This window comes from Ursus americanus, chromosome 33 (genome assembly GCF_024610735.1).
Source record: "Ursus americanus isolate L20-20 chromosome 33, mUrsAme1.1.p, whole genome shotgun sequence".
Taxonomy (NCBI): Eukaryota; Metazoa; Chordata; class Mammalia; order Carnivora; family Ursidae; genus Ursus; species Ursus americanus.
The window spans coordinates 23410579-23430930 of NC_142159.1; the positions used below are offsets into that span (position 1 = coordinate 23410579).

The 20352-nt window shown below is 39.5% G+C and overlaps 1 protein-coding gene across 6 annotated transcripts in view; it reads right to left on the bottom strand.

Moving 5' to 3' along the window:
- The window catches only part of KIF1B (kinesin family member 1B), a 135312-nt gene that overhangs the window by 91405 nt on the left and 23555 nt on the right, over positions 1 to 20352 (bottom strand). For all 6 annotated transcript variants that reach the window (XM_045776836.2, XM_045776840.2, XM_045776838.2 and 3 more), the window contains exons 3-6: positions 8370 to 8446; positions 7413 to 7592; positions 4340 to 4405; positions 335 to 513 (exon numbers count right to left, since the gene is read on the bottom strand). In XM_045776836.2, coding sequence (XP_045632792.2) covers positions 335 to 513; positions 4340 to 4405; positions 7413 to 7592; positions 8370 to 8446 — 502 coding nt within the window. The remainder of the gene's footprint in view (positions 1 to 334; positions 514 to 4339; positions 4406 to 7412; positions 7593 to 8369; positions 8447 to 20352) is intronic.

Here is a 20352-nt window from a genome sequence, read left to right on the forward strand (position 1 = left end):
TCCCTTTAGAAGCCAGCGAGGCATTTAATCTGTACTCTTTATTCTGCAATTACTTCCATAGGCATGTGATTATCCAACATTTTACATGACTTAATCAAAACCTGATATTAAAACTTAACCAAAGTTCTGATATGTTTCAGCACTGCATTGTTTTGATGAGAAGACGCTGAATATGCTGAAGCCCTTACTTTTTACCCCAGCACAGCCACAGGGTCAGAGGATCTACAATTAAAGCAACCTTCATAAGAATAAATGTGGTCTCAAATCCTTAACTGGGAACAAAGGAACTGAAAATGTGCCAAAGCCTTCAGTCATTAGTCTATTTCTACCATACCTGGCTTTGTTCCCAGCATCCATGAGGTCAGCAATGTCTGTGTAGGAAGTGACTGCCAGCTTGGACAGATCCTCCACATATGGGCCAAGAAGTGGGTGTTCACGCACACGCAAATGACCCTTGTTTTTTGGATTTAGCAGGTCTCGTACTCTTTCACAGTAAATTTCCATGTAGCTCACCTAGGAACAAATTATTAAAGTGAACTGGAGGACTTTGAAAAAGAAATCCTACACATTAAAAAAAATTTTTTTTACAGCTTTTACTAAAAGCTCTACAACTGGGGGGCGCCTGAGTGGCACAGTCGTTAAGCGTCTGCCTTTGGCTCAGGGCGTGATCCCGGCGTTCTGGGATCGAGCCCCACATCAGGCTTCTGCGCTAGGAGCCTGCTTCTTCCTCTCCCACTCCCCCTGCTTGTGTTCCCTCTCTCGCTGGCTGTCTCTGTCAAATAAATAAATAAAATCTTTAAAAAAAAAAAAAAAAGCTCTACAATTGGGGTGCCTACAATTGGGTGGCTCAGTCAGTTAAGTGTCTGCCTTCGGCTCAGGTCATGATCTCAGGTTCCTGCGAATGAGCCCCTCATCAGGCTCCCTGCTCAGTGGCGAGCCCGCTTCTCCCTCTCCCTCTGTGGCTCCCCCTGCTTGTGCGCTCTCTCTCTCTCTCTGCCAAATAAATAAAATCTTTAAAAAAAAAAAAAAACAACAACAACAAACTCTACAATTAGGGGTGCCTGGCTGGCTCAGCCAGTAGAACACACAACTCTTGATCTTGGGGTCTGGAGTTCGAGATCTACACGGGGCGCAGAGATTACTTTAAATAAAAACTCTACAATGAGAGATCAGCAATCTTTACAAAGGGAAATGCCACAGGTCTAGTCCATTTTATTCTATTAATATTTGCAAAGACATCACTGACTAGCTTAGAACCAGCCTTCTGACGGTCTCAGGAAAGAAAAGGAGGTAAGAAGGCTACCTTGGCAGTTGGTAGCTGCTACTTGTCTAAGTCAGAAAAAATACCATTTTTAGTAGCAACTTACCAGTAACTAATACACTTCTAAAAATGTATGCTGTTGTCAATAATTGAGGATTACAGTGAGGTTACTCTAAAAGCTTGGAAATAAAAATTCTATTAGTGTTAAAACCATGAAACACTATCAATATTCCGGGGCAGGGAAGACAAAAGAGAGCAGCAACCCTAGTACTGTAAGACTGACCACACACAAACCATGTATCTGCCACAAGGAGAGAGCACTGGTCAGCATGGAGCCTGACGGCATGGCAGGACCCGTCCCCGACTTGTGAGGGAAGAGGAAGCCTCAGCTAACACACTGCCGGAACTCTCGTCCCACCAGCAGGACCGTTCCTACCTATCGTGGAGATGAAGGTCTCAGACTATCCTTTCTTTACCTGAGGCAAGCAAACATCTCAGTCATCTAGTCATCTCCTCCCTCTCTAATTCCATGCTCACTAAAAAACCAACAGGATTCCAACAGACGTCTGTCCACAGGAAGGCAAGAAGATAATGTACCAGGCTTGCTAATGTTGAGTGTTCTGATCTAGAGAAAAATTTTCCTCAAGGGAAAGTAACAAAAATAGTGGCTTCATAACATAAGTTAAATGAGCTTCACTCAAGAGTCTGGCTTTGAAGGATGCTTCTGGTCCTGACTGATCTATAAAATCAGACTTCTAAGCAAATAAGGCTCTGGACTGGGGGAAATTCACCACGGGAAGCCTCATTATGGTCTTCCCTTGCATACACCGAGCTACTCAAGCACACAAAATTTCGGCACTTGTCAACTTTAAATTTCAATAGACACATTTCGGAGCGTCTGAAACAACAGAATCTCCTTTTCTATTGCTTTTTTCTTTCACTCAGTCTCAGATCTGACTGAATATTTATACTGTATTTTTAAATCAGTTTTTTAAATATTGAGAACCCTTGAAGTAATGGATCCCTTATGAGATTAAAACAACAGGATAACAAGTATTCCTTCTTAAAGCAGGTCTTCATACAAAGTGAAATAGTACTTTAATCATTCTTGAAACTTGGACATACACTCCAGAATCCCAGAAAGATGCCATATCTTCTTGGAAAACTTGTCTCTTTTCACACAGGTGTGGGAGCATGAGGACCCAAGTAACCTAGGTAAAGGCTGCTGTGCTCTGCTACTTATTCTCGAACATGCAAACCCACCTCAAGCCAGCACTAGCTCTTTTCCTTCTGAGCCAACCATTACAGACCCCACTTGGCAAATTCAATTCACTGAGCAGCATTATCGTCCAGACACTTTCTAGGCACGTGGCATACGTCAGTAAATAAAACAGACAAAAATCCCTGCCCCAGCGAGCTTATGACTCTAAATAAAATAAACAACAAATACATAAATAAACAGAATTATAAAGTAGGTTAGAACACGATGAGTACTATGGGGGAAAAAAGAACAAGACAAGAGAGACCAGGAGTGCTGGAGTGGAGGACAAGTTGCAGTATTAAATAAGGTGGTCAAAGTAAGCTTTGTTGAGAGGTTAAGACTTGAGCAAATGACCTGAAGGAGCTGAAACACTTCGAAAAAAAGATATTCAAGGGAAGAAAATTTCAGGTAGAAAAAAAAAGTAAATGTAAAGGTCCTGAGGTAGGAAAGTTCCTATTGTTCCAGAAACAGCTTAGCCAGTGTGGCTGAAGCAAATGAAGGAGGGAGGCAGGAGAGGAGGCAAAGGCCCCACAAACCTAAGGAACCACAGTATCAACTAGGGATCTACACTGCACTCCAAGCAAGCCTGTGAACTCCAATACGAAAGGAAATGGCATCTTCTTTTATTATCTATAAGCTCAAAAAATTGTCACATTCTGTCACTCTCTCTATCCTCTGAATTCATTTAAAATATGTGCTATTTTAGTAAGAATAAAAATCTACTGAATTTTCATTCAGTATACATTTAGTCTTCAAAAAGAATAGTTATAGGATGAGACAAGTTATTTAGAGAATTAATTTTAACAAAAAAATATTTTTAGAGCAGCACATTCCCCTCTTGGTATATGATAGTCACAAGGCAGAATTCTCTAAAGTTTATAAATGTATGCAACACTTTATAGGTAAAGAAAAAAACCCAAACCAGCTAAGTGGGTCAACTAGGAATTGTGTAAGTCCTATAGAAAATCACAATACATACATTAAAAAAAAAGTTTGCTTAAAAAACAGCTTCATGTCTCAGAACAACAGGCTCATGTAAACAGAACATTTTAGTAATTTCAGTTACCACAGAACTGAGTATCAAAACTGGAGGTAAGTGAAACAACAGCTTCAAAAAGCACATATCAACGAGTAGAAATGTTTATCAAATAAATTAATGTATATAATGTGATTCTATAGGTCTCTTAGAGTATACACTGGATGAAGAATAAGACTATAAGCAATTATAAAAGGGGGGGAGAGATCTGTTTATATAGATTTTAAAAACCAATGCCTGTCAAAAATCACTATTAATAAATATGAAAGGGGAAAAGAGTTCACACAAATGATTAAGATAAACACTGCAATCCCAAAATGTAAACAAGCATACGCATAATTTACAAGATGTTCAATTACACTAATCATCAAAGAAACTCTAATTTAAATAAGTGAGAAAGAGTGCCCTTATCAAGTTGGCAGAGAAAAAACAAAAATACTAGAAGTTGGGAAGGACACAATGGGTGCTTATACCCTACTGATGGGACTGGAAGTTGGTACAGTGTTTCTTTCTAAAAAGCCATTGCTAATTTACATGTATTGTTTGACAACTGGATACATAAAGGAAACAACTAAAAAATAAAGCTTATGAACAAGCTGCTGACTTACCAACAAGGATTTAATTGCAACATTATTCATGATGAACCAAAACGTAGAAGAATACAAAACTGGGGGAGTGGTTAAGTGATCTACAGCACAGTCCTCATCTGCGACCACTGAAAAGTAACATTGGAGGGAATGGAGTCCAGAGGCCTGTGGCTTTAACCCACGGTTGTACTCACCTCTACAGAGTAAGACATTTCTTCATTACAGTTGTCATTGATTTTCTCGAATAGTTCTTCACATAACTACAGAAGCAGAAGGAGAGAGGTGTGGACAGCATAAATGAGAGAAGTACAAAGATACCCATGAGTGCTAAACAAATTAGTGAGATCCCTTTTCTCTTTCTCAAAATATTAATGGCAACAACATCAAAGGAGAATGCTCTGAATGAAATAAAAGGGCAGTTGTGAATGCATTCTCCTCCTCTCATCTTTATTCTCCCTTGATGACAGCATCTCAGAAATGTTTCCTTAGAAAGCAAGCCACATTTAGGGGATGAGGAGGAGTTCTGTCTCTTCCTGTGTTAGGTCCCTGGCACATTAAATTTATGTGAATTCAATTCTTCACACTATCCTAGAGTAACTGTGACTCTACTATTAGTATTATTATGTAGCAAGCTACTATTAAACTACATTTGGGGATCCTGGGTGGCTCTTTCAGTTAAGTGTCTGCCTTCGACTGCAGTCATGATCCCAGGGTCCTGGGATCAAGTCCTGCATCGGGTCCTTGCTTAGTGGGGAGCCTGCTTCTCCCTCTGCCTGCTGCTCCCCCTGCTTGTGCGCACAAGTGCGCGCGCTCGCTCTCTGACAAAAACAAAACAAAAAGGGGCGCCTGGGTGGCATAGCGGTTAAGCGTCTGCCTTCGGCTCAGGGCGTGATCCCGGCGATCTGGGATCGAGCCCCACATCAGGCTCTTCTGCTGTAAGCCTGCTTCTTCCTCTCCCACTCCCCCTGCTTGTGTTCCCTCTCTTGCTGGCTGTCTCTATCTCTGTCGAATAAATAAATAAAATCTTTAAAAAAAACAAAACAAAACAAAACAAAAAACAACAAAAAACCCTACATTTTGCACGCATTTTATTTATCATGCTACATAAATTTTATCTTACATTGTCAGTTACTATATACATTCCAAATCATACATACATATGTATAAAGACAGAATGCGTACTATTTCAAGGGAGTAAATGAAGGTATTTAAGAGTAACTTTGACTGTATGGGGGCGCCTGGCTGGCTCAATCAGTGGAACATGCAACTCTTGATCTCAAGGTTGTGAGTTCAAGCCCCTCATTGGGTGTAGAGATTACTTAAAAATAAAATCTTAAAAAAAAAAAAAGAAGAAGAAGAAGAATTTTGACTGTTTAAAATTTTACCCTTTACCTGTGTCTTAGGATTCCAAGCCCTTTATAAGAGGCTACTCATCACACAGCGACATTTCCAATAGAAAACATTAATTTTTCTAGATCAGGAAAATCATAAAATTTCACTCTCCCCATCCTTTGAATTTATTCAAACTATGTGATAGTTTAATAGGAATACTTACTAAAATCCTATTGAATTTTCATTTGCTATACATTCAATGTTTAGGAAATCAATAAAGCTTTGGAAAATGAACTATATGTGATTCCCTAGAAGTCTAAAGAGAATTCAAAATTTATTATAAATGGCACTTTCTAAATGATAATCCTGTTTTAAAAAATTATGCTTTTGCATTAAAATAAAATGTTTCAAAATTCTACCAGGAAAGAGATACATATGTAATTATACAAAAACAAATTAAGGAGAAGGAAGGAGAAACTAAGTATAATGATGGAATAAACAGGATTGTTTAATGTAACTTGCTATAGTCTACAAAAAATTATCTCACTGCTAAAGAAGGATTACACAGTAGTAAGAGCAAAGCCTCCAGAACCACCTTGCCTGCATTTGGATTATGGCTCTGCCACTCCCTTGGGCAAGTGACATGACCTCTCTGTGCCTTGTTTCCTCTTCTTTAAAATGAGGGAAACAAATAAAATAAAAGTAACAACTGCATCTACTTCTTAGGGTCAAACTAGGAGGATTAGCAGAGTGAATATCTGTAAAACACTTAGACCAGTGCTTGCACATGGTGAATGCACACAGTATTTTCTCTAATTATAATTACTGCTATTCCTATATATAAAGGACAATTCCCAAGTATATGTCTTAATATTGACATATATTTTTTACAGAAGAAAATATTCTAGAAGAAAATTCTTCATCTTTACTGATAGTTAAGCATTTCAATTATACAGTTGAATTTAAAATTATAGTCCAACAATCCATTAGAAAAAGTAGCTATTGGGGCGCCTGGGTGGCACAGCGGTTAAGCATCAGCCTTCGGCTCAGGGCGTGATCCCGGTGTTCTGGGATCGAGCCCCGCATCAGGCTCCTCTGCTGTGAGCCTGCTTCTTCCTCTCCCACTCCCCCTGCTTGTGTTCCCTCTCTCGCTGGCTGTCTCTATCTCTGTCGAATAAATAAATAAAATCTTTAAAAAAAAAAAAAAAAGAAAAAGTAGCTATTGCTCTCTTATGTATTTTATTCTCAGAATACAGAGAGGTCATACTAGACCTATAGTAAAAAAACAAAAACAAAAAACAAAAAAACACTTTAAAATTAATTCTAAATAACACCAATAACAGCAAACCACATTTCTGTTATTAATGAGAGAAGTTCCTTCTAAATACCTATGCCACAACTTTTCTCCATTCCAAACAATACAAGGTCAAAAGATACTGCTCTTAAGAATTCTCAGACTGTTCAAGCTTAACACGATAGTATTAAATTAATAAGATAAAAGGAAAATATCTCTGATAAGGCAATCGAAAAACTAAAAAATAATCACATGCTTAAAAGGTGATCTATAAATGGGACTTGGGAAAAAAATCTGACCAACAACATGGGTTAGGTGTTCCCAGGATTCAGAACAAAGCCTGGTACATACGACCATCTTTTTTAAGGAGTCGGTAACACTGTTCAAACCCAGACAGGGGTATACAGGAAAACCTTTACAGAATGGCAACTTGCCCACCTTTAAAAACAGACATGTATACAAGTCAGTCTTTTCCATTAGACTATTAACTCCTTTGAGGGAAAGGAACAAGTGATTTATTTTTGTGCCTTGCATATGATAGTCCCTGAACAAATGTTTGCTAAATAAAAACAACTCTTACGGCAGTCAAAGACTAAGAGTAATATTAAACAGAGGTCTTTTGTTGTTTTTTGTTTTTTTACCTGTGGAATGATGCCAGCCTGACTTTCTTCTTGTTTACCCATCATTGTATAAGATTTCCCAGCACCAGTCTGCCCATAGGCAAAAATACAGACATTATATCCCTCAAAGGCATGTAAGAGCATTTCCTTTCCAATGTCATTGTACACACGGTTTTGAGATGCAAAACAGGGATCTTCAGGCTGTAAAGATTAAAAGGAAAAACAAATGGCATTTTATTCGTATTCTTTCCTATGCTTATTTGATTACTACTATAATAAATTTAAGTGTTTGGAATCTCAACAGTCACCTATTAAAATACATTATAAAGTTTTTAAGTCCCTCCTACACATAGCTTATTTTTCTCTTATTAAACACACACACACACACACACACACACACACACACACACACAGTCATCCAGCTCAGCCATACACAAAAACATCTACATGACATTATCTCAGTTGATTACATGTCACTTTCCATAACCTTAAAAGTATCACTCTTCCATTCATAGAAAGGTGCAAGACAATTTTCTTAATGGAAAATGGTACTAAAAGCTCAAAGGTCAAGTCCACGTATAAAAATACTTCTCTGCACTCACTCCAGGTAGTATGGCTATTTCTCAATAAACCTAGCTTTCAGTGACAAATGTTGTCCAATCCCCTTCACAGGCCCTTCTGTTGGCCATCAGGCTCTGTCAATAGTTTAAAACCTCTCCTACCTACTCCAGCACAAAACAGAAAAACAAACAAACAAACAAAAAACATGTAATGAAGAGAAGCAGTGCAAACTGTAGTTCAGGAACAATCCCTAGAAGCCAGCAAGATTTGGGGTTCTTTACTAAGAAGGGTACTGCAAAGGTACTCTCCATTTTCCTAGGTGTTGGTCATCTCGGTACTCCTGGACCTTCAAGCTCTTTCAAAACTATTCACAACCTGCACTGTTGTATTACACTACACCTTAGTAAGTATACTCACCGAGGTGTGAGACCAGTAGGAGTAGTCGAAACTAAAGGACTTTGGAGCTTCCTTTGGGTTCTTTGGGTTAATAATACCTAGAGAATGAAAATGATTTGATTTTATAAGTCACACAGTTACATGTTCTTTAGTTCAACATGATATTATATTGTAAGTTGAAAACATCCAAATCAGTAAATTCATCCCACTGAATCTGAAGAAGGCAATCAAAAAACAAAAATAATCACATTTTTAATAGGCAGGATCTGTATACAGAACTTAAAAGAATCAGACCATCAACATTCATTGGGTGCCACCAGGATTCAGAACACAGCCTGGCACATAGCAGGTGCTCAGTAAATATTTTATGGCTGAACCATAGGTAAATAAGCAGCCAAAATTCAGAAACGGGCCACATAACTATTTGCATAAATATTTCAATATATTAGAAATAAAAATTAGAGAATTACTGAATACAACTACTGCCTGCAATAAACCCTTTTTAAAGATCTTTTTCATCAGAAAGACAGTCTTTTTTCTGAAATCCACATTTGATAAAAACATGTTATATATATATGTATGTATACATGTACATGTGTGTATTATGTGTGTATACAGTGGAATCACAGACCACAAATCATCTGCAGAATGTTGTAGGCGACAAAATTACTTTTTCTTTAAAGATTTTATTTATTTGAGAGAGAGAGAGACAGAGACAGAGACAGAGAGCATGTGCAAGTACGAGCAGGGGGGAGGGACAAAGGGGAGCAGCAGACTCCTCGCTGAGCAGGGAATCTGACTTGGGCTTGATCCCAGAACCCCGGGATCATGACCTGAGCTGAAGTCAGACGCTTAACAAACTGAGCCACACAGGCGCCCCTAGACAGCAAAATTACTTTTTGACTGAAAAGCACGAAGCCTTACTGCCCCTAATGAAAGTATTTCTTGTGTGATTAATCCAGTCACACTATACTTCAGGGACTGTCTGAATGCTGAGGCTTAGCCTCTCTTACTTTCTCATACACACAAAGCGTTAGCGCCTCATATTTCATATTCTATAAAGAACAGAATCTTTATAACATATGGTCATGGAATCTCCTCAAAGACCAGACATCTCCACCCATCCACTTCTCTAAGGCACGGCCACATCCCAGGCTATCAGTGAGATCAGGATTAAAAAATAAATCTGTCCAGGGCAGCTGCTGCTCAGGACACAAATAGCAACAGTTGCTATGGTGCTTAGTTCTCGCTCTTGCTGGATTCCACCGGGTATGGCCACACACGTACGTTCAAACCTCAACTGCTGACGGAGTATGAATAAGGTTTGCATTGCACATCATCATGTGACAAGGAGACACGGTTCCAGAAAGAACATCTCCCCACACGCAAACAGCAACCTAAGCAACGAAGTGTGCTTCTAACCAAAAGGCACTAGGGACAAGATTTAAATAATAGCCAACACTCGTGGAGCACTGTAAGCACTCTAAGCGCTGAGCTCTTAAGAACTTCCTCTGTACTAATCCTCCCTACCACTAAGGCAGATAGAAGTTTTATTACCACTGCTGTATAGAGACACCATCACAAAGAGGTTAAGTAACTTAACCAAGGCTACAGAGCTAGCTAGTGGAATCCAGGATGTGGACTTGGACAGTTTAGTCCCAGAGCCACCACTCTTAGCCAAGACAGCCATCATCTATAGGCTTATTCTCTGCCTGTATGTAACGACTGCCAAGGCAAACACGGCAAGGCATTTGTATGCATATGCATATATATGTGTGCATGTATGCACATGCATATGATCACCCCGCTAAAATTTCACCACGGGCATTGTTTAAAACTCTCCTTACCCATTTAAAACTAAGAACTATGAGGATTACAGCTCCTCAAAGATGAATGACTACACACAAACTCTACCAAGCAAATGAAAATTAGTGCCACACTACGTGCACCAGATTCAGGTTTCAGTGGCTCAGCAATAAAGACAATGACAAGACATCAGATATGACCCCTAAAGTAGTCTTCACTACTCAAAAACAGGGTTAATATGAACACTTTCTAACCTCTAGGAAATCTGCTGTCATACAACTTTGAAGCCATATTTCACTCAGTCTTTTAGCTACTCACTGGTGGTACAATTCCGCCAAGAACAACTTAAGAAAGGCTAGTTTTCAGTTTTCCCACCTCTTTGTTCTCTTTTCCCTAGTACTAAGAAGCAGAAACACTACACCAGCGAGCAATTTTCTTGATTCACAGGAAATCCTTTTCCTCTTCCTCAAGACTCCCACCTTCCAGATCTTCACAACTTCTGAATCTAATAAAGTCTCTTAACTTACAGATTTGAAACCAAGCCGCCTTTCAAGTAATTGCCTGTATGTAGACAAAACCCTTTTTATTTTAACATAGATAAGCAAATCAGAATATAATTCTGAAGAGCTATTTTCGTAATAGTTATGTCAAACAAGATGAGATTTACCCACAATATTTAAAAGATTTTAATTCCTAAATGAAAGATATTGACAGAAAACACCTTAGAACAATGTAACTCAATACTGTTGTTACCTGTTTGAGGGGGTAGTGTAAGCCCCAGAAGGCATGGATAATTTCTATGTTAGCTGGGGAGTACTGAATAGGATAGTCTGTTCTATATGATTCTTTGTATTTATACATGCATTGTACTATCTTGAATATATGAAATGTTTCCTAATAAAAATTTTCAAAACTTCCCAACTCTGCAAATGAAAACACTGTTATAAAAGTATCAGTAATAGCCCTTGACCTCATCAGAAGCCCATGAACTTCATCATTATTTCCAAGGACAACAAACTAATGTTTTCTAATGTGCCAAAGGTTTTCTCTTTCTGACTTAGTAACAGTTGAAGTCTAACTTACTTCCTTTAACCCAACTAAGAAACAGGATGTTTCCAACTATGAATAAAAGGGGGGAGAGGGACACAGTACATGTAATGGAAAGGGCATGGGATTTGGATCAAAGAACCATTGACAATACGTTAATATTCTAAACATATGATGAACACTTAATATATTTAGAATTTTTTGTTACCTTAGGTATCACTGCACTTTTGAGTCCTCCCTAAAACTGAGATAATACCTAGTTCACAGGAGTGAATGAGTAAAGCACTACACAAATGCTAATTTTCAAAAATAGGTATTTCATCTTGTTTTTAACTCTCTGTGTTTTGGTGGATATGTTAACCTTATTCCATGGTCCTTAAACCAAAGTGAGGAAAGTTCATCCACTAACTGATAAAATAAGAATTCTATTTCTTGGCAAGAATCAAAAGTACTACATTGGGGTCCTACAGCTGGGTCACCAAATCTCTGGTGTTCCTACCACATTACAAATCCCTTCAGTATAGGGACCATATCTTGTGGATCCTTGCAATGCCCTACACCAAACAGGCCCTCAGATGCATGTCCTTCTTTTGTTGTGTATAATTTTAATTTCATTAAATCCTATACCATTTTCAGGAGCATAAAAAGAAAAATAAAAACAGTGCATACCTATGCAATATACACATAAAATACCTGTTCATTCCATCAACTTTCACAGAAAGAATATAGAGAGAATTGTAGTACTGCAAGATTAGGCAATACTTAAAACGATGGTTCTCTGTTTCCAAGTCTACTGAGCTAAGAAAGCACGTAAGAATGCAATAATAGTAATTAATGAATATCTTCAACATATAAACTATTTTCACCAATATAAAAGCTGTTACAAATGCAGCATGCCTCCCAGGGCCACATGTCATCAGTGCGCAGGCTTTGTTTAGGATAAATCACCACTTTTTCTGCAATGAATGGACTCCAGGAGTACTTTGAGGACTAGAGTCAGAACATAACTCTATTTTAAGTATTGTACCCCTCATACTGCTTTATTTCCTACAAAAACACCTTTCATGCCACTTGTCAAGGTCCCTTTTAAGGAACTTCCACACTTGAGGCCTCCCCTCCTATTGAGACTTCTCTGGACACAGTATACTCCAGACCTAGACCCATCTCCACAAGTAACTTTTCATAGATGATCATAAGAGTCACCTCTAACTTTCTTATTTCATACCCCACATCTGATCTATCCTCTCAGCTCTACTTTCAAAATGCACCTAGAATCCCATGGCTTCTCACCACACCATCATTACCACCCTGGTCCAAGCCACCCCTCTCTCACCTGGAGCCACCCCTCTCTCACCTGGAAGATAACAATAACTCCTAACTGGGCTCCCGGCTTCCCCCTGGGCCCCTGGAGAGTCTTATCTCCACACTGCAAACAGTGGTCCTTTTCTTATACTAACCCAGACCATATCTACATCATGCCTCTGGTGAACACTCCAACAGCTTCCCAACATACACTGAAGAAAACTCTACTCCCTCTCTGACTGATTCATCCCCTATTCCAGCCCCGCTGCCCTTCTCATTGAAGATATACTCTCATCTTGGGGCCTTTGCACTTTGGCCCTACCAGGAATGCTACTCTCCCAGGTATTTGAACAGCCCACTCCCAAACTTCATACAGGTCTCTGCTCAAACATCACCATATCAGATGGTCCTTTTCTTTCTTTCTTTCTTTTTTAAAGATTTTACTTATTTATTTGACAGAGATAGAGACAGCCAGTGAGAGAGGGAACACAAGCAGGGGGAGTGGGAGAGGAAGAAGCAGGCTTCCAGCAGAGGACCCTGACATGGGGCTCGATCCCAGAACACCGGGATCACGCCCTGAGCCGAAGGCAGATGCTTAACGATTGAGCTACCCAGGCGCCCCCAGATGGTCCTTTTCTGATCATCCTACTTAAACAGCATGCCTTCACTCTCCATCTGCTTACCCTGCTTTATTTGTCTTCACTGCACTCCTGACTACCTGACTTATTATGTGAGTCACTGGAATGTAGGTTCCATGACAGAAGAACTTCTGTTTCATCTACTGCTATATCCCAGCTCCAAGGAGACCACCTGCCACATGGTAGATACTCAATATATACCCAAAGAACCAATGACCATGTTAGTTTTATCTTTCCTTACAGATTGTTACTTCCTTGTAGCTGGAAACCATGACTCCTCTTTCTGCATCACTCACAGTGTTGACTTCATAAACAGGTGATGCTTATTTGTGGACTGGTACATAGCTCTCCCAACACAACTTGCTTCCTGAGTCTTTTCTCCCTGAGCAGCCAACTCACTCAACTTCTGGCAAGAAAGTTCATCTCTGGGAGAAGAGGAATCTAAATTTCTATTTCAGGAGTAGAAACATAACTTCTAGGAAACAGCAGTAATGGGTAAACAGAGGACAGAAGGAAAGATGTCCAGGTTTTAAATAGGAAGATGTGCTGATATGGGTTACCAGGAAAGACAAGGGTAAAGGAAAATATAATGGGAAGCAGAAGAGTGGGGAGGTACTGGAAATCCCTCTTCTTCCCCAGGTCTTTAGAACTGTCTCTTATAGTATGCTTTTCACAGGAAATATGGAATCTCAGATCAGACACACAAACCTTACCACTCAAATTTATTGCTGTAAAGTTTTCTCCAGTGTTCTAGATATGACAAGCTTGACCTGCATAAGGATTCTCGCATGGGTGGGAAACAGATTCTTGACCTCACACTCAAGAAACACACCCAAGAGGCCGTGCCATATGATAAACACCAACAGACATAAATAAATGCTAATATTCTCAGCATTCATCTTCCCAAGCAGTTCCTCTGAGACATACAGTCAATTAGAAGGGTGAGGTGCAGGGACTCAGTAAGTACTGTTTGAGTCACTGCTGAATACAATTGTATCTAGGATGGTGCATCAATCAAAGATCTTCAACAAAAATACTTTGTTGGATGCCATTCAACTGAATAAGTCCATTTTCCTGATCCTTCTGCCTGTCTTCCAACGGACCCTGCCCCTTTGCCTTCTGTACTTTTACTCACTGTGCTCAGCTTTCCAAGTCTCCCAAGTTGGAAATAATGCTAGCTTCCATGCTAACATTCACCATTCTCAAAAGAAGCATTATTGGGGCACCTGGGTGGCTCAGTCAGTTAAGCATCCAACTTTTGATTTTGGCTCAGGTCATGACTCATTGTCGTGAGATCAAGCCTCACGTTGGGCTCCGCAATGGGAATGGAGATTCTCTCTCCCTCTCTTCCTCTGGCCCCTCCTCCCCCTAAAAAAAAAAAGCAGCAGCAGCACTATTGCAAAAGATCCCAAGATTCTATTTTAAGAAAGGAAAAGTTAAACAGCACTTTCATTCTCTGGGCACATTTATTAAGCACAAACTATGTGCCAGGCAATGTGCTGGAGATACAATTGCAAGCAAACAAGTTATTTCTGCCCTTCTAGGGCTAACAGCCAATGGAGGATACAGACATATAATCACACAAAATAAATAAACACTTTCAAATTATGATAAGAGCCATGCGAGATAAGCATGGAGTCCTGGAAGAACACAGAAACAGGTATGTATAAAAAGAAACTTTTAAGAGAGATGATTTTTGAGTCAGTAAACTCTGATTTGATAAAACAGAAAAGGCTGGGGTGAGGATAAATATGAGACAGCCAGGGAAAGTGGAGAGATAACCACAGCTAACACTTATTCAATGCTTACTATGTTCCAAGCACTGGGCTAAAGCATTACATTACATTACATTACATTACATTACATTACATTACATTACATTACATTACATTACATTAAATGTTCACTCACTTAGTCCTTATAATAACCTTATAAGACAGGTACTATTATCATCTTCATTTTACATTTGAGGCACCAAAGAAGAAGGCACTTGCCCAAGGCCAGAGGCTGGACTAGAGTTTGGAACATGTGGCTCCAAGGCTCCAAACCACTGGGCCGTTCGCATCCCAAGCCAGGAAGGAAGCCCTGGGGCAAAAAGACACATGTGGCATCTAGACACTGGTTTGGCAGGTGTGGCTCAAGTACAAGGAACACAAAGGGTTAGAAAGGCACTAAAATCTCAAGGTCAAATCATCAATGGACCTCAAGGAGTTGGTGAACCCCTGGTACAATAAGAAGCCACTGGAATGACTTGATTACATTTATAGACTACAGTTTGGAGAGTGGACTGGAGGAAGGCATGAATGAAAGTATAGAGACCAATTATACAGAACACAGCAACCACTGCAGAATGTTTGAGAAATTTTGCCTGCCATTTATAGAATGACTCCCATGAGAATGCATTTGGCATCAGAAATCCATGAGTTCCACTATGTAGCATCTGTGGGGGCAGGGAGAAAGAAAGGTCCATTCCTATAACAAAAACATTGTGACTCTTGATCCAAAACTGAATTTTGTCTTACAGTATGACTCAATAGTCAATGATCAAAATACAAGTTGACCTAGAAACAGAAAATATTTTTAGAAGACATTTTCAAGGACTTTAGCAATGAAGGAAATAGAATACTACAGAGGCTTTAATCTACCCTCCCCCAAGTATCCAGTATTTATCCTAGTGTCCAACTATAACTTGGGCATATAACAAAGTCTTTAAGCCTCAATTTTCTTATCTGTAAAATGGGTACAATAATAATAATACCTAACTTTTTAGAATTGTTGTAGGCATTAATGACTAGTCCATGTCAAGAATTCTAACGCAAAGCAAATGTTCAAAATATTCTTTCATTTAACAAATATTTGAGTGCCTACCATTGCCCCAGACCTGAAGTAGCTAGTGAAAAACAGTCTCTTATCTTCAAGGAGCCTAATGACTGAGCCACCCAGGTGCCCCGGCAGAGGTGGCTTTTAAAAGTGAGCCGATTGCTACCTCTGGGGCAGTGTAGTCGGTTGAGCATCCCAATTCTTGGTTTTGGCTCAACGTCATGTACTCAGGGTCATGAGATCGAGCCCCACTTAGGGCTCCACACTAAGTATGGAGTCTGCTTCAGCCTCTCTCTCCCCCACTCCCACCTAAAATCTATCTATCATCTATCTATCTATCTATCTATCTATCTATCTATCTATCTATCTATCATCTTTTTCTTCTTTTAAAGGTAAGCAGACTGTCACCTCTGAGAAGGTAATATTTAAGCAGTGTCCTTAGTAACATTTAAAGAAAAGTAAGACCACCACTGTAGCCAGAAAAAAGTAAATAATGATGAGATGTAGGGTGCCTGGGTGGCTCAGCCAGTTAAACGTCTGCTTCAGCTCAGGTTATGATCCCAGAGTCCCAGGATGGAGTCCCTGCTCAGTAGGGAGTCGTCTTCTCCCTCTGCCCCTCACCCTGCTCTCGTGCTCTCTCTAATAAATAAATAAAATCTTTAAAAAAAAATAATGATGAGATGTCTAATCAGATAACTAGCCAGATGACAAATTCTGTGGGGCCCTGTGACCAAAGTAAGGATTTTCAGTTTTATTCTAAAAGTGACAAGAAGTCAACAAAGGATTTGAAGCACAGAGGTGACATAATCTGATTTACACTCCAAATAGGTCTCCAGCTACTCTATAGGAATCAAGGCAGAAGCTACTGCTGCACTGACTCAGGCTAGAGTAGGAATGGTAAAAAGTAACTGGATTCGGGACACACTGTGAAGGCAGAGAGGACAGGCCTTACTGATGGGCGGTAGGCAGCCTGTAAGAGAGAGAGATGGCCAGAGTGACTCCGATATTTGGTTTGAGAAACTAAAAAGAATGGGTGAGAATGATGGAAGGGCCACTTGAGGTACACAGGGAGGAGAAAACAACAGTTCTATTGAGGACATATTAAGTTTAAGACAGTTCTTAGGCTTTTAAGTAGGGTTAGGTTAGCAGCTGGGTGGACAATTCTTGAGATCTACAGAGAGGTCAATCCAGGCTGGAGAAATGAATCTGGGAGTTACTGTCACCTCATGACCCTTAAAGCCTTGAGCCTGAATGAAATCACCTAGGGGGTCTGTCTTCTCTGGAGACATAGGAGAGATCAAAGAAAAGAGACAAAATCCTGGTACACTTTTAACCTAGGAGGTGAGGAAGAATGGAGGGAGAAGGGCCTGTGAGGGAGGAAGGCAATAGGGAGAGCACAGGGACCTGAGAGCGAAGGGAGGAGAAGGAAATGTTTCATGGAGGAAGTCAAGCTATGCTACCTATTATTATGACAATGCTGATTAGCACAAGCTTCTCTGGCCCCCTGGAGGAATGAGTCTTTGTTCCAGGGATCTCCTAACTTCCTGATGAACAACTCCATTCTGCTCGCCCTCACCTCTGTGCCTTGGTTCCCATCATCATCCAGATCTCATTCGGCTTCAAGGCTCTTTTCTTAAGGCCCCTTCACAAATCAGAAAAGCAGCTTCAGCACTGAAGGTCTGACTGGATCTTTTCCCCAGTCCAGGGAAGAGGATCTTGTGTTTCCCTCTCCCTATGCCCTACACACCTTTCCCCTTTGTCTCCAAAGGTTTTATTCCTCATGCTGTAGCTGACACTCCTTACCTCTGGAGAGCTAAAGAAGAGTGAAGAACAGGACAGCCTCTTTCATGGGAAGGTTTACCTGAAGACCCTTATCCAAGAAAAATGGAAATGCTTTTAAAATGATTATCACAAAATGTTCTATAGGTATTAGTTTATTGATGAACCATAAGACAGACCATCTTCTCTTTCTTAGAGACCCTTCCAGTCAAAATTGGCCTTACAAAGTCTGTTAAGTGCCCTAACTTTACCCCTTTTTTCTTTGCCTTCTTCCCAACTTTACTTCAGCATAAAGATGCAGACATAATGTTTTAATTACTAAGCCCTAGAAAACAAGGCAGTCAAAACAAGATTTATACTTAAAACCCTTTTTATTCTCCAGAATGAATTTGTTTATCTAATTTCTCAAAGTCTCTATGTAGCAATTATACTGTTGTTGGCAAACTATGAAAGATTTTGCCCACAACTACAATTAACTTATCATTGTGCAACACTGTAACTTTATATTAACTTTTCTAACAGCAATGTTTGGGGCTTGTTAAAAATCCCAGTGACATCTTCAGTACAAACTTCCTCTTCCAAAACCTTCTATACCCAAAATTTTTTAAAAACTGTACACAATAAAGCCATTTTGTACACCTGTTCCAAAACCATAAAACCAAAACCCATAAGCAGTTCTCTCCCCTACTCAGAAAAACATATTTCTGGAAACATATTAAAATGACAGAAAAGCATATTGCCATAAAGTATAACTGAGCAGAAGAACTATAATCTAAAGTTCCTTCATCATTTAAAGTAACAAACTTAGCTTCCAAATCCTATAAACAATATAAATGTACTATAGGCATTCACTATGTACTTAATCCCAGAGTATTAAACATAAATACAAAGTAGGGGGGAAAAAAACCCTACCAACTCTGTAATGTCACAATGTCATCAACCGGATATAAAATAAATATGCTAGCTATAATAAACATTTTGTTTTAAAGATTTTTTTTAAAGTAATCTCTACACCCAACATGGGGCTAGAACTCACAACCCCAAGATCAAGAGTCATATATACTCTACCAACTGAGCCAGCCAGGTGTCCCAAGCTATAATAAACACTGAACAAACCCCCAGTTAACAACTATTCCCAAGCAAACATTGAATGATTGGGAAGGGAGATGCTCTAGAAGGCCTAGCTCTCCCTCAGTCCAAGTGGCACAAAGATGGTGGAACTAATAACCATGCTCTTGTTATTCATAATTACCCTGCATCAAGAAGGGTCATCAAAATACATTTTAACCTAACAGTTAAGTTCAAATAGTAAAACTTACTATTTTGAGAGGCACTATGTACTGGACAGAGGTTAAGAGAGAGGTTCTGGAGCCAGACAGCACAAGTTCATTTTCTAGTTCTCCCAATTCTTAAGACACGTGACCCCAGACAAGTCATCAGGGAAATGGGGAAAATAGGAGTATCAGCCCTAGAATTATTGTGAGGACTAAATGAGTTAAAATCTGTAAGTGCCTGACTATGGCTGGCAGAGCTTAAGTGTTTATTACAGTTTTTGTTGTTGTTAATTACTAATCATGGTTTGGTTTTTCCCCCACTAACAGGCATTTAAAAAGCTGCTTTTGTTTCTTCCTTTACCCATTTTAGCTCCTCACGTTTATTCAGAGTTACAAAATGAACTCTTGGCATCAGAGCAGAACAATGTCATAAGGAGACAGTAAATGTAGTTCAGTCGTTCACATAGCTTCTGCTAATTCTAGCCATACGGTTTTCTGTTCTGCCAAAACAAAAAGTCTCCCCAGACATTCCCTACCTTTCCTGGTCCTATCCCTCAATTATTCAGATGTGTCTCCTCAATGTTTTCGTGAGTCATCACACTGCTGTGATTATTTCTCTCTCAGGCTCTGAGAGCCTGGTGGCCTAGTGGCCTCCCAGCCTATGCTTGCTGAGTAACAAAAACCTAATGTCATATTTCTTATTCTTACCATCTGTATGTACAGAACATTCATTCCCAAGCAATGCAGCTAAGAACTGGGTTTTTTTTAGCTCACTGGAAATGATTTTGACAAAATAAGCAATTGTTAATATACTACCAAAAATTAAATCTAAATACCTACCTTGCCTACCATACAAGCAAATGTGGCAGGCCCTTTCCTGGTCTCACTAGCAGCTCTCCACACCTTGCTAGCTCCCATTACAGCACTTCACCGGGCAACTACCAAAAGCAATCAGCATCATGTTATCAGCATGGACTTTTAAAAATGAACTCCAAAACATCTCTTAAGAATTGCAAGGAAGGAAGGAAGGGAAGCCTGGGGATGGTTGCTTTCCCTTTTGGAAAAAACAACAACAATAACAAATGAATATATTAAGGCCACATGAAGTACAGTTTGGATTTAATGAAGGCAACCTCAAAAGACTAGAACAGAAAGATGCTAACTGGCACAGAAAAAGGACTAGTTTTCCTACAAGATTTCAGCTAGTCTTCTCTTCACTGTTTTGGAATCTAGGTGGCAGATTTTTTTAGGCAATTGAAGAAATTTAAATTATAAAATGTAATACAAAGCAGTTGCAAATACACAATACCAAAGGCCTCCTCCAACTTGGGGACAGGT